The sequence below is a fragment of the Sciurus carolinensis genome, chromosome 5 (genome assembly GCF_902686445.1).
Source record: "Sciurus carolinensis chromosome 5, mSciCar1.2, whole genome shotgun sequence".
Classification (NCBI taxonomy): Eukaryota; Metazoa; Chordata; class Mammalia; order Rodentia; family Sciuridae; genus Sciurus; species Sciurus carolinensis.
The window spans coordinates 29,492,445-29,506,771 of NC_062217.1; the positions used below are offsets into that span (position 1 = coordinate 29,492,445).

Consider the following 14,327-nt stretch of genomic DNA (forward strand, 5'->3'; position numbering starts at 1 on the left):
GTTCACTAAATATTTGAAAAAACACTATCAGTATGTTTTATAACTTCCAGATTTAAGTATATGTATGCGTATATGTCTATATCTGTGTGCGTGTGTGCGTGTGTGTGTGTGTGTGTGTGATAACCCCTACCCGTCACTTTAACGCCTTTAACCCCAGTTAGTTCGTGTCTAACCTGACAGCGAATGTCTGCTGATAACAACATCCTTGTATTTTGGAGACGATATTGACACAGACCAGCACCAGGAGTCAAGCTCATGGCATACCCTTTGAAGGAAATCTTCCTATGGGAGCATGTTTTCCATTTTTAGGATGAAGCATGAAAACCAACATGTATTTTATCGAAAATAGGAAATATTTAATGTATATAAATTTATTTGCTTTGGCAATTATTTATTTACAGTTGATGATTGATACCAACAATTGAGGTAAAAATATACATGAGGTATAAATAAGATATTTAAATGCAATATCATTTTATTTCCATTGGCAAGAAAACAATGAATAAAATACTGTGGTATTTGACAAACAAGCTTGATGTATCTCTTTTCTTTTTTTTCCCCTCTTTTCCTCTGTTTTAAAGATGCACCATGTTGTTATACAGGGGTGATATGATTAGTATGTGCATAGAAACTAAAATGACTAGTAATCGGAAGAGGGGGAGTTAGAAATACAATCACATTTATTTTTATTATGTTTTCAGTATCCTCTAGGTCCTTTTTCCTCAAAGAGTTTCCTTGGGGCTCCACTCCTGGGCATCTCTAAGGCTCATTACAAATGCAGAGTGTCAGGCCCACCCCAGACTGCCTGAACAGAGTGTGCATTTTAAACCTGATCCTCTAGCACGACTCCTGTGCGTGCTAGAGTTGGAGTAGGTAGCACTGCCTTGTCTGATATGATGCCATTCATCCTGTGTGCCTATTCTATTTTCCAAACACATAGTGTCCCAGCTCTGGAGCAGGACCAGTGTTCAGCTAGATTAAACTTCATTAATGATCGTGTCGATGCATAAAAAGTAATCTGGGATATATGATTAAATTTAGGATGTCACAGCAGAAGCATATTTGTCTTGCTCACCGAGACTTGCCCAAATGGTAAGTTGTGGGCTAAATCGTGGCAACCATTTTAGGTAGACATGGGAATGAAAAATTCCTAGCATGATTTTCCTTGCATCATACCAAACTCAGAGCTTCTTTATTCCTTTCAAAAAACAATTGCACATCACTTATAAGGGAAAATATTACATAAATGTTTATAATACAAAAAACCCTGAAAACAGTCATTTTCCTCTCCAACACCAGTTGCTATATCATATCAGTCTTTGTCATAGACAACCAAAGAAAATCTCTCCTTAAAACCAAGCACAATAAGTTATTTTTATGTCTATAGTTGTATTACAGTAATAAAAAAAAGCCAACTTAAACCCATTTGCAAATGAATAAGGAAAAGTTAATTTGCTTAGTCTGTACAATAATAAATAAGGTGGGATCAAATGCATAGGTAGCTTGAACTGGCTAATGAAGAAACATAGAATTAATATATCTGTTTATATTTTCTAAAACTAATTAAAATATAGTTTTGGTCTTATGTTAGCTATAACCCTGTCTTTTCAAATGGCAATATTTTAATGAATTATATTTTAAGAACATCACATATAGCAAAATATGAATTTCCTGAAGCTGTGACTGTCCAAAACTCTTGAATGACTGTTATCTCCCTTTGTCAGGTGTGCAGAGTAAATTCAGTGCAATACATTGGTAATGAAATGCCAATTAACTATGGCCACATGGGCCACTGGTCAAATAAAAGAACATTTAATAACATTATGGAAAGTATGAAAACTTGAGACAAGTCAGAGTCTCTCTTTGTGAATATGAAAAGGCATGATATTCAGCCCTTTTGGGGGGCGGGGTATTGGTTTTGTTTTAGTCATTGGTGTCCATCTGACATTGCACTAAATAAAACTGCCAGATGCTACTTGAAATCTAGACTTAGGCAATGACTTCTCACCCACTGCTTTGCTTTAAAGAGGAGGAAGGAATCTTTCTCATGCTGTATCCCAACACTCCACTCTCAGTTTTTGAACTACAGAAACAAATTGTCAAAATGCTTAAGAACCTTTCAATGCTATTTTCCTTTGGTTAGCTAATCTTTGGCTAGACATCAAGTAAGGCTGACAGATGATACATTTTCACACCGTGGTGTTAGCAGCAGGCTCTGCTTAGCTAAGGGACAGTAGGGACTGGGGCCAGAGAAACTTGGGAAGAGCTGTGTGAGGAAAGGACTCACCGAGTCAGGCAATTACATATAAAATCAATATTTTACATATATACATTAAGATAGAGATATACACGTATATGTACATATGCTACATGTACATTTATTTACAGTTAAGAATATGCTTCTTAGAAGCCTTTAAATAGCAAATTAGGCAATGCATAAGGAATAATCCATTTAATTTTAAGTAGCATAGATAAACGTTCTGATTTCTTAAAAAATATTATATTAGTAGGGATGTCGCCGTCTCCAGGAGGGCTGAAAAAGTTCTCAGAAAATTCTTGCATCTCCAACATTCCAACCTCGCAGTGTTTCCATTTTTAAGTATTAACCACGTCCACCAGCGCCTCTCTCCTGCTTGCTCTCTCACACTCACACTCTGCCTCAAACGCCCGTTGTAGCTTCCTGTTCCCTGAGTTTGATGTCACACTGGGGAAAACTCAGATTTTAGTTTCTGGACCCTCAGCCATGAGGGGCTGAAAAGAGTTTCTAATCCTGGCAACTTCTGCTGCACAAAGATGTCCAAAGCCTCGGCTGTACCATTCTGGAGAGTGACCTCTATAGGGAAAGAAATGAGAAAGGAAGTCGGGAAGTCTCTTCCAAACCACAGCAGTTTGTAGGGTAGACAGTGCTGTCCTTGGGCTCTGGTCACTAATACACCTGTGAACAACTTGGGGCTGCTGCCTTGAGGATCTGACGACCCCATTCTGCTATCAGCTGCTTATAAATTAAACCAACTCCTTGGGGTAAAATGGGAAGATTCACATTGAATCTAGAATTTACTCAAAAAACTAAATTTATATTTTCTTACACCAAGAACTTAGCTCAGTATCCAGGGTGCCCTGAAGGGATTGGATTTAAGTTAGTTTTGTTCTCAAAGAAACAACACAGGGAACAGCAACATTTGGATTTAATCCAAGTGCTCACTGGTAAATGAATAGATAAAGAATATGTGGCCTATACATAACAATAGAATACTACTCAGTCTTCAAAAAGAAGGGGATTTGGTCATTTGTGACAATGTGGAGGAACCTGGAGGACATTACATTAAATGAAACATGCCAGGCACAGAATGGCAAATACTGTATGTTCTCATTACATGTAGAATCTAAAAATGTGGAACTGCTCGAAGTAGAGGGTAGAATGTTGGATACCAGAGGCTTAGTAAGGTAGGGAGATGGACATTGGTCAAAGGAGACAAACTTTCTGTTAGATGGAGTAATAAGTTCAAGAGATCAATTGTACAACACGCTGACTATCATGAATAAAGATGCATTGTGTTCTTGAAAATTGCTAGGAGTGTAGATTTTAGGTGTTCTCACCATAGAAAATAAATACGTGAGGAAAAATAAGTGAATAGCTTGCTTTGGTGATTCTGCAATGCATTCATATATAAAAACATCATGCTGTACACTGTAAGTATGTATAATTTTTGCTCGCTAATGAAAAGTAAGTGAACACATAAATTAGAAACTATAAAAAAGAGCAAAGGGCTGGAGAAGAAGTGTTAGAATTTTAGGAAAAAGAGGAGGAGTCTGCAATCATCTACCGAAGTCTGTTAAAGGCAATGAGGAAAAGCAGTAGGGTAGAATGAGAAATCAGGCTGACAATAAGGCTCTGGCGAATGTGCCCTAGGTAAGGAAGAATCCTGAGACCCAGCCTGCCATGCTTAGAGCTGCCACTTACTTCAGGTCTACCCTGCAGATGTGGGTCAGTCTGGATTTCCCAGAACCACATGGTTCTATTAAGTACTGAGAATCCATCACCACAGCCCGCACGCCACCCATGAGTGGGGCTTCCTCGTGCTCCACAGAGAGGGACACCAGGGTGCACATTCCTTTGGGCAAATCAGTCTTCCAGGTCCTGGAGCAAAACAAGCCACACATCAGAGTTATGGTTAAGAGAGAAAAACCTGAACACAGAGCTAAGGTTTACACTTGTATTTTCCTGCCAAAAACCTGGGCTCGAATTCCAATGTTAGTTACTTGGATTAAGCTAACGGTTTCCATAAGCTTGTGTGAAGTTTATACAGTGCAGTTCAAAGCAAGGACTTCAGCTCTCAAACTCAGAGGCCAAAATGGTCTAGCAGCTTTCAGACCGCATTTGGAACCTCAAACTGAGGCCCGGTCCTGCTCAGGAACTTGTGGAAGTTCCTGCTCATTAATGAAGAGGTGACTTTACAGTTTAGGAATTAGGACTCCCTCAATTCCTCTATTCATCTATGGAGACATCCACATGCTGGGCCCTGAGAAGCCACTAACGATGTGAAGACACATATAGTCCAGTTCTAAAAACACCAATTCTAAAAACACCATGTGAGTGCAGTAACACCACTCTGCACAGAGGGCTCTGAGATGACACGGAGGGGTCAGAGGGCACTTGTCGGGGCTTTCTGTAGTAGGTGATTCAAGTTTTAAATAAAAATAATTTTTGGTGCCTAATTAGAAGAAAACTAACCCTATATGGACCTGTTAATTGTCTCCAAATGCCTCAGTGGCTCATGGGTAGAAGGGGAAATAAACATAGTTGATTTGACTCCAGGAAGTGTAAGCAGCAAGGCACATTTTGGCTCGGTATGGAGAAGAGCTGACTGCATGAACTGCCCACAGATATAACAGTCTGTCTTGTGAGGTATTGAATTCCCTGTCATGGGAGCTATTCAAGCTCAGGGGGGCTACTACTTGGAAAATAGTGGTAGATGGAGTCAGGAACCATGAGGTAAGAAGTATCTCTAACTTCCCCTTCCACCATGGGGATCTGTGATAACAGACTGTATTATAATCCCTATCATTCATTTAACAGATCTGATTCCCTGGCTTAGTGGATTCATCTGTGACTTTACCTGTCCCACCACATGAAGAAGATAAGCTTTAGATATGCCCTGTGCTATGGTTTGAACGTGTTCCCAAATGTTCATGTTTTGGGAACTTGGTCCCCAATACAGTAGTGTTGAGAAGTGGAATCTCTGGGAGACATTGGGTCATGAGGACTTTGCCCTTAAGAACAATTATGGATTAATAGATTGATAAATCAAAGGGTGATTGAGGGATTGGCTTTGTCACAGAAGCAAGCTCTTTCTCGCATGCTTGCTCTGTCTCACCATATGATGTCTTCTGCCATGTCAGAACCTAGCAGGAGGCCCTCACCAGATGCTGAGTGGATGCTGGTGCCATGCTCTTCTTGGACTTCTCAGCCTCCAGAACTGTGAGCTAAATAAACCTCTATTCTTTATAAATTACCCAGTCTCAGATATTTTCTTATAGTAACAGAAACTGAATTAAGCTATACAACCAGAATTTGGGAATAATCAAGCCTGGCACAAATGCTCAGCAAGTTCTCCTTGGCTATGACCACTTTCTTTTCATGCATGGCAATATGATAAATAATGAAGACTGACAGTCATAGATATCTGTGGAGTTAAGATGGGAAAATCTTCAGTAACTCTCAGTGTAGCTCTTGAGGAGCTAGAGATGGTTATAAAATGAGAGGTAAACATGGTAATCCTAAGAGATGACCAGCCTCAGATGACAGCCCAGATGGGTAGATGCTCTGAAGACAGGATGCATCTCAACCCTGCCACTTCCTCACCATACCTATCACTTTCCACCTTCCTGTATCATAAACATAAGGAATTCCTGTTGGCAGGAACCAGGTCTGGTGCATCATTAGTTAATCCTCCTAACTGCCAAGCTCCCCTCCAGAGCCTCATGGTCCACTAACCTCTCCTTTGAGTCTTGGACCAGGTATCCATGCAGTAAGACATAGCCCTGACCACTATATTTAAAATTACACCCTTACTATCTCCCTTTTATTCATTACAACTAGGCTAAATAAGCCTACCCCTTTCTGTGATCATTTATCAACTCTCTCTCTCCAGTAAAATGTAAATCCTGAGAGATCAGGATCATGGTCTGTTGTGCTCACCTCAGAGTCTGCAATAGGGCTAGCATGAGATATAAAGTTGCGACACACTAATAAATGGAAGCCTGGCAGGGTTGCTGTATGGGTGGGTGGAGTCGGGGAGGCTTCATGTGGGAGTCCCCCTCCGCCTGTCTACAGGGAAATAAGAGGCATGCTAGGGCAAGGCCATTCCTTTGGCTACACCCTGGACAACCACTCGACTCTCTGCTTGTGAGAATGAAGGCTGAATTTTGATTCCACAAGATAACCAATGTCCCAACAACTGTTGGCAATGAGCTGCTCACATTCTCTACCAGGATCCCAAGGTTACCGGGATACACACATATATTTAGGAAAAACTCACCCTTAAAAGTTAAGGTCCCAAGGACCAATACCAAAGGATAAAGAGCCCATGTGAAAAGTAGACCTTGGTTTGCTCTTGAAACTAGTTTCATAAAGAAAACATTTTAAATATACATTTGGGAATTTCACTAGTGATTCCTTTTACACTGATGATCTGTGAGAAGACACTGGGTTTGCTTAGGTTTTTAATAAAAAGGATATATTGATCTAATTACATTGTATTCAAGTTCTTTAATATCCCCAATCTGTTCTTTCTGATGAAATACTGCACTTCTGTGCAAATTTCCTATTGTTGCCTTAGCATCTCATTCCAAGCCCAGGGAACAGGGGTCTGGAACTTAATTCATGAATCAATCAGAAACAATATTTCAGTGGCAGGCGCAAGACCCACCAAGCCTTGCTAGGCGGACCCTGAAATCTGATTGCGAGTCCAGCGTCTCAGCAATTGTGGACCTGCAGGGCTGTGTCAATGTTTCCAGGCATGGTAATCAGTCATGAACATCTGAAGTTAGACAGAAGGGTTTTGAAATTACACACATTCCTGTGTTAGTTTTACAAAATGAAGACTTGCTTTTCTCCCTCAGGGAGAAAGGCAAAAATCAGGAGAAAAGCCAATCAGATTCAATTTGCATAATTTGGCAGAAAGTGCAACTGGACAAACAGCAGCTATTCAGGGGCCTGTGTTCTGGGGAAATGAATGATATTTATGGCCTAATAAACTCTGTGCTCCACAAGGAGAGGGGCTGTAGGAGAGTTCGGGCAGAGCTGTAAATTGGGTGAAGAAGCAGGAAGTCAGGCATAAATACAGCCAAGTCAGGTTTCACTGTGGGAAATGAGAGGTGGCTTAGTGTTCCCAGTGGAGGCTGGATTTAGGTGGTAGAACTCCAAGAAGTGCTTAAATCTGCAGCTCTAGTCCTGCTTTTGGAACGGGACATCATAAAACTCGAAGTCACGCTTACCTGAGAACCACGAAGTCTCTGGAAGGATGGGGAGCCATGCTGTTCAACACGTACTGATAGATTTCTGTCTGCCTGTCCAGAGTTTCCACCACCTTCCACTGCACGAAGTCCTCATCCCACAGGTGGCGCTCTCTCAGCACGCGGTTCAGCACCACCGAGGGGGGCGCCTCCACCTCCACAGATGCCTTCCACAGCTTCAGCGGATTCCCGTCCCCCACCTTGGGAAAGACATCAGAAGAATCTTAAGAGGTTGGGGTCCCACAGAAACCTGTCCTACTTAGGTGTTTAAAAACTATCAATCTCTTATGTAAATTGAGAGTGATGCTACACACCTCTCAGTTTAAAATGTAAACATTTTAATCTTTTAAGCTTAAGAATAATAATGACATGTTGCCACCCACAGCAACAATCCCGCAGGAAGGAATCGGAGGCGGACTGGGAATGAACTACTTCTATTATCTTTTTCTGGGCTGCTTTCTTGCTTGCTTGCTTGCTTGTTTGCTAGTTTACAGAGGAAGAGAGGCTTGCTTGCTTTTAGAGGTACTATGCTTTCAGAGAGGCTATGCTTTCAGAGAAGCTATTTCTTAGAGGTCTGCTGCTTCTTCTTAGAGGTGCGTCCTCATCCTGCGTCCTAAAGGTGCGTGCTAGAGGCGTGTCCTAGAGGTACGTGCTAGAGGTGTGTGCTAGAGGTGCTTTCTATCAGAGGTGCTTCTTAGTGGTGTGTCCTGTGTACTGCATCTTTCATTCTGCTATCTAGAGGTGTGTTCTCAGTCCCACATTCTACGATCTTCCAGGTGAAGAGAATGTCTTATATACACTAAGGCAGCCAACCAGCTTAGGATTAGGTAGCACGATTGGAGCACGCACCACGGTACCAATCGAGAAAGAATGAGGAACATGTGTTGACCACTAGCGCAGAAGGGACATCAACCAATCAGGCAAAAGGTCATGAGAGATCATGCCATGTTAACACTAATTATGTGCCACCTCTTGGCCCAATGCCAGCCGCCATCTTAGAGCTGCTTAAACATGTCTCTACAATGATAATCAAAATGATAAACACCAACACACACAGTGCCTACTGTGTGCCAGGCACTGTTCCAACGTATTTGAGGTATAAATAGCCCCCTTTCTGACTGTGGTTCTCTTAGAATATCCAGTTTTCCAAATGAAAAAATAGAGGCAATGACTTGCCCAACATCACATAGCTTGGGCAGAGATAGAATTGGGATCCAGAAGTTGGGCTCCATGGTTTGGACTCCTGACGACATGCAACAGGGCTGCTTAGCAGTATCTAGACAGTCTTTGAACAGTATGTTTTCTTAACTGTTCACCTGTGTGCCAAGATCTATGTGTGAGTAGTCATTTGTAAGCAAAAACAAATCCCTCGTTGTTAGATGTGGCTATTGGGAGATTACCTTTTTGAAAGCAAGGTCAGTGTTGTCAGGGCTGGAACACGTGACCCATCCTTTGAACTTCTCCTTGGCTTCTTTCTGGAGGCCTTGGACAAGATGCTCCAGGTAAGTGTGGAAAGTTGCTCCACTCTCCTCCAGCTGTGACCCCAAGTCTTCCAGAGTGGGTGCGTGGATCTCAGCCTCCGCATATGAGTTGCGAGACTGGGCAACCAACTCATGTGGGACCTGAAGCAAAGGATACACAGAATAGCAGCACACTGAGGTAAGGGAAATGCTGAGACTAATGGTTAGAGGAAGCAAAATCATTTCATCAACAACCAAGGTCTGAGGGTCACAGGGCTAGATGTTTTTTCTAAGATCATTGCCAAGTCTGGGAGGAGCCTTCCTGAAGTTAGGAAATACAAATATGTTACTGAGGCTATATTTATTATTCAAAACAGTTCTGTGACTTCCCATTCATTCTTTCCATTTCCTTTTCTTTTAATTTATTTTTATTCTGTATGTCAAAATTTGGGCTCAGACAATTCAACTCTGAATAGACAATGCAATAGACTTGTGAAGGGAAACATAAAAAATGACTTAGAAATAGCTTTACCTTTTAAACACTCTCTTCCCATTGACAAATGCCAATTTTACCACAGAAAATATGCCAGAAGTCTTGTTCGCTTACTTCTTTAGCATATCTGCGGCTCTACTCCTAGGCCGTCGTTACTTGATATCCCACACACGCACACACACACATGGATGTGAAGCCTAATCAAGCCCTGAGGTAAAATCAAATATAACAAAATTGGCTGACTGGTCTTAAACCTGACAAAGGAAGGTGATGCAATTGTTTGCATAAAAACCATCATCCTGGTGATTCCAAGTGTCTCTATCAAAGCCTTGACTATATAGCTAGTGCTTTGCGTTTCTTGGGAGGCAAAACCCAGAGCTATCGCATATACTACTGTCATAAAATCAGGAACAAACAGACATAAACCATAAACACAGCAACCATTCCAAGCTTCTTATCTACTTCCAAGAGTATGAGAAAGGCGGTAGAGCCTTTTGCTCACCTCAAACAGCCTGTTGCATTCCGTGATCATGTGGGCAAGGCCCTGAGCTGCAGCCAGATTCTCATTGAGGTCCTTTTGATCTGGCTTCCCAGTGGCATATTTCTTCTGGATGACTCTGTAATTGAATGTGAGTGCTGAGCAGAACCCAAACCAAAGAGCTTTTCACAATACTGAGCACATCCCTTTTGTTTTCTGTTCATCCCCAGATGCTATCCAGAGCCCAGACTTTCTCATTTCCAAATAAAAACAATGACCACACATCTTAGATATTCTGAGGCAGGCTAATGGCCCAACAGTTCACAATCCAAAACTTGGAAAAACACAGGGCAGGAAGAGCCGTGGGAAGAGGATGGATCTATTTTTTCTAAAGTTTGAAACCACTCAACTGCATGCTCCTGCATTTCATTTTTTAAAAATACAGTCTTTCAAAATTAAAGATCGTAAAATATGACTATGTACTTTTCCCCTTCTTCCCACTCATACAAACAAAACTCCTCAGGCTTTCTGGATCTCAACTGATGTTCTTCAATACTACTAGGACAATTCCATGAACCTGAGTCATGTGAATGAGGTCGCTTTGGAGCATGTTCTGATTATAAAGTGAGAGCTGACAAATCTTCAAGTTGAAATTTAGCATGAGAAGAGTTAATTTATGAATTGTGGGGGAGGCCTGGTTTGGGATTGCTGTTGTGGAGGAAAACTCACCTTGGAGAACTTTCTTTCTTCAATAAATTAAGATGAAAAAGGGAGGGGGCCAGACACACAGCCAGGTTCATGGGCGTCATCTGATTTTCTTCCACCAAGTTGACGACATCATTTAGGAAGCACAGGAGAGTCTGCAGGGCCTCCCTGTTTTCATCTGCCAGCAGCAAGATGGCGGCCTGCACAGCCTGCAGTCGCTGCTCTTTGGGGACGTCTGGGGAAAAGTGGGCACCAGGTCATTAGAGCGATGGCCACAGAAAGAGTTAGCAGTAGAGAGTGTGTAATCTCTACTTCCTGACACCAACCACCAAAACCAAATAACTAATGGCACAAAGAAGTAACTAATTGCTTAGGCCCCAGAGATAGGTGAGAGGCAGAGCTGGAATTTGAATCCTGAGAGTATAACTCCAGAACCCACGGTCTGAATGAACCAGTCGTACTTATAAATTAACAACCCCCCACCCCCATTCTGGCTTTTCATACTCTGAGCAATCAGCCTGGTCATCTGTTTTCAGTTGATTTTTCTGTTGTAGACAAAGTTGGCAATGGACTCAGAGCTCAGCCAACTTGGTTTTTTCTTGCCCACCCTCCTTGCCAGACAGTTCTGGAAGCACCTGTTGGGATGCTCAGGACTCTACAGGACATGATGTGAAAATCACTGAGTGAGAGGACAGCAGCCTGACCTTTTCCCATCCCTCATGGAACAGCCAGGCCATGATGCCAGCATGGCCACAGTTAACCAAGAGTATCCAGCTGGCTACTCCTGAGGCACTCCTAGAGGGCCTGAGCATCAATGGTAAGCTTGGTACCTCTTCCCTTCCTTGTTTCTGTAAGTCACCAGGGTTTGATTTGGAAGATGTACTCAATTGACTTTGCGTGGAGACTCACTGTCACTTATCCTATAATTTTGGAGGATTATGGAAATAGAGACTGCTTGAGAAAGAGGAACTAGGCTTTGTAAGGTTATAGGAAATGGACAGTCCCATTCTCCTTGAGGGTGGTCCTTGAGGTGGTGGTGGTGGGTATTGGTTTTGCAGACTTAAAGGGAACTGACTTGACATTATGAAGTGAAACAAATGGAAAAGTCACAGTGAATGGGTGTTAGGTGCTGCATTTTGCTGCCCCCTGGCTGTGTTTGCTTTATGATCCTTTAGGTTTGATTTACTGACAGTCAGGAGCTGACTTTAGTTAATATTGCTCTCTTTCTTAAAAGGCTGCTTTCTGGAGCAGAGATCGCCATACTAGGGCATCTGTTCTCCCAAGGGTTCAGGGGTGGGGTGTACTCATGACAATTCCTTGAGGTATGGGAAGAAAATATTAGAACTTCCATTTGTGTTTATGTTTTCTCTTGTCCATTAAAAGTACTGCTTGAGTTGTCTTACAATGTGCACTCTAAATCATAGCACATCACAGAACACTTAAATTATTAAGATAAATAAATACACATAGATTTTTACTACTGGTATGGGGTACATGATTAAAAAGAAATTAGTGCTTCCTGTTCTACATGGGGCCGTGGTGTATCCTTCTGTCTAGGTCCTCAATGGCCTAAAGACTTGTGGTTCTGTAGGTTGTCTATGTTGGGCTCTCCTGTGCGCCTGGTCAGCATCATTTAAGAGGATCTTATATCTCAGAGATGACCAGACTCCTGGTTCCAGTCAGCCAGCAAATCCAGATTTCTGGAAAAGTGTGACCCTGCATGCAGCATGCTGAAATCCATCACAACCCCACTGTGTCCACTCTGTACTGGCACAAGATAAACCTGGGTTTGTAGAAAAGGGCCATTATGTTTAAATGATAGCAAAACCATTTTCTGTTTTCTTGCTTGTGTTAAAACAGGTACTATTTAGAATTTCAATCTGGTTAACATAATTATAAATTATGAGCCACTGAACTACTTTTAAATATGCTGCTATACATAAGATGTCATCACAAGTCTAACTTTTTTTCCATGCCAACATTTTTTCCCATACCACCATTTTAAAGGAATCATCTGTCATCTCCATAAATTGTTTTGATTTCCTACTTGTTCTTTTATCCCTCAGAAAATATCTACTATATGTTATTTTCTACTAAAAAAAGACTTGAGAAAGTCAACTATTAATCCCTAAATTCAGAATTCATTCTGAACCTTTTCATTTTTGACCTTTCTGTTACACATGACACTGCTGTGGTTCCTGCCTTTCTTCACTTTTTGGAGCCCATTCGAGATTTGCCTTTCTAAGTGTTGAGGACCTTTCTAAGTGGGGGACCTTCAGTCTTTCACACTCAATGTCCTCTCTATGCTGAACACCTTTTCCTTTCTCCCCACAAGTCAGCTCCCATTCTCTTTCTGTCCGCATTCTCTCAGTAGTCAAGCTTTACAACTGTAGGGCTATTTTTAATCCCTCCACCCTTTCCCCTCTTACAGACTGGGAGGATTAAAATACTTTCATGATCTACCCCATACTCTATTTATGTTCATCATCTGATGAAAGCCCAAGAAGTAACCCAGGTGGAAAACAGAACTTCTCTGGAGAACTGGGAGGGGAACGATTCCTCCTTAACCCAGAGTTCTCTGGACACTTTGACTGGAGAGTCTATCCATGGACTGTCCTATTTCCAGGCTCCAGTCTCACTGCTGGAAGTCACAGAAAGTAATCCAGAGCCTCCATTAGTATACCAGCTCTCTGGCCCTCCATTCTTGCCTATAAAATACCTCTTGCATACCACCTCCAGATTCATGGATCGAAAGAACAGTTCTCATCAACTCTCACCTTGGTGGCAAGCATAGGGTTGGCTACATACTCAATATTCATTCTTTCCTTCTTCATTCTTCCCTTACTTCCTAAGAAAACACACATTCTGTTCAGGTATGGGCTGCAGTGTACTCAGAGATCCCTTCCCTCAGGATGAACTGTGTTGACTTAAACCAAAAATGGTAATTCCATTCTTCTTTCCATTGACCGATTTAGGGAAGAAGATGAAAACCATGCTAGGAGCTTCTGCAAGATTTATCTCCCTGATAAAAAGAGACATATGCTCAAGGAGAAGGACTTTCTCTTCTCTCTCTATGCCTTTGAATGTGATTTTATGAAGATGTGACAATTATATTGTGGCAGTCATATTGTGACCTCAAAAGGAAGCCAAGAGAGGCTGACTTTGCCCTGGCATCACTGGTTGCAGAATTACCTAACACCGAAATGTTTTGATTCTAATTTCTTGTCATGTGAGATAATAAAATGTCCTTATTGTTTAAACAGTTGTTTGTTGAACTTTTGGTTGTCTTTATAGTAGAAAGAATCATAACTGACAAGTCTCTCAATAACACCTGAAGGTTCCCCAGTGCTTAATGGATCAAATATAGACCTTTTGCTCCAATTTTCAATGCTCTCCTGTGTGATCCTGGCCTAATTTTTCAGTGTCATCTGGTGTCACATTGCACATTTAGTACCCATGGAGGACAGATAGACAAATATCCTGAGTTGTTCTGGCACATGCTCATGCCACTTGCTTCATCCAGCATGTGTTCCTTACATATCTCAACCTTTGGGTGTCATTTTCTCTTCCTCCAAGTTCTCACTGCTCATCTCAGTTTTCTTGGACTTGTCTTTGTAACCTTTTTGTGTAATTTCTCACACCTTGTTGCATTGCAGTCATTTATGGTCATGTCTTG

At 41.7% G+C, this 14,327-nt stretch overlaps 1 protein-coding gene across 6 annotated transcripts in view; it reads right to left on the reverse strand.

Moving 5' to 3' along the window:
- Window positions 1-338: 338 nt before the first annotated feature.
- Window positions 339-14,327, reverse strand: part of Stard13 (StAR related lipid transfer domain containing 13) — a 522,899-nt gene continuing 508,910 nt past the window's right edge. For all 6 annotated transcript variants that reach the window (XM_047552400.1, XM_047552397.1, XM_047552399.1 and 3 more), the window contains 6 exons: window positions 10,676-10,886; window positions 9,971-10,085; window positions 8,916-9,137; window positions 7,498-7,715; window positions 3,962-4,138; window positions 339-2,833 (listed from right to left, as the gene is read on the reverse strand). In XM_047552400.1, the coding sequence (XP_047408356.1) occupies window positions 2,716-2,833; window positions 3,962-4,138; window positions 7,498-7,715; window positions 8,916-9,137; window positions 9,971-10,085; window positions 10,676-10,886 (1,061 nt within the window). In that variant the 3' untranslated portion in view covers window positions 339-2,715. The remainder of the gene's footprint in view (window positions 2,834-3,961; window positions 4,139-7,497; window positions 7,716-8,915; window positions 9,138-9,970; window positions 10,086-10,675; window positions 10,887-14,327) is intronic.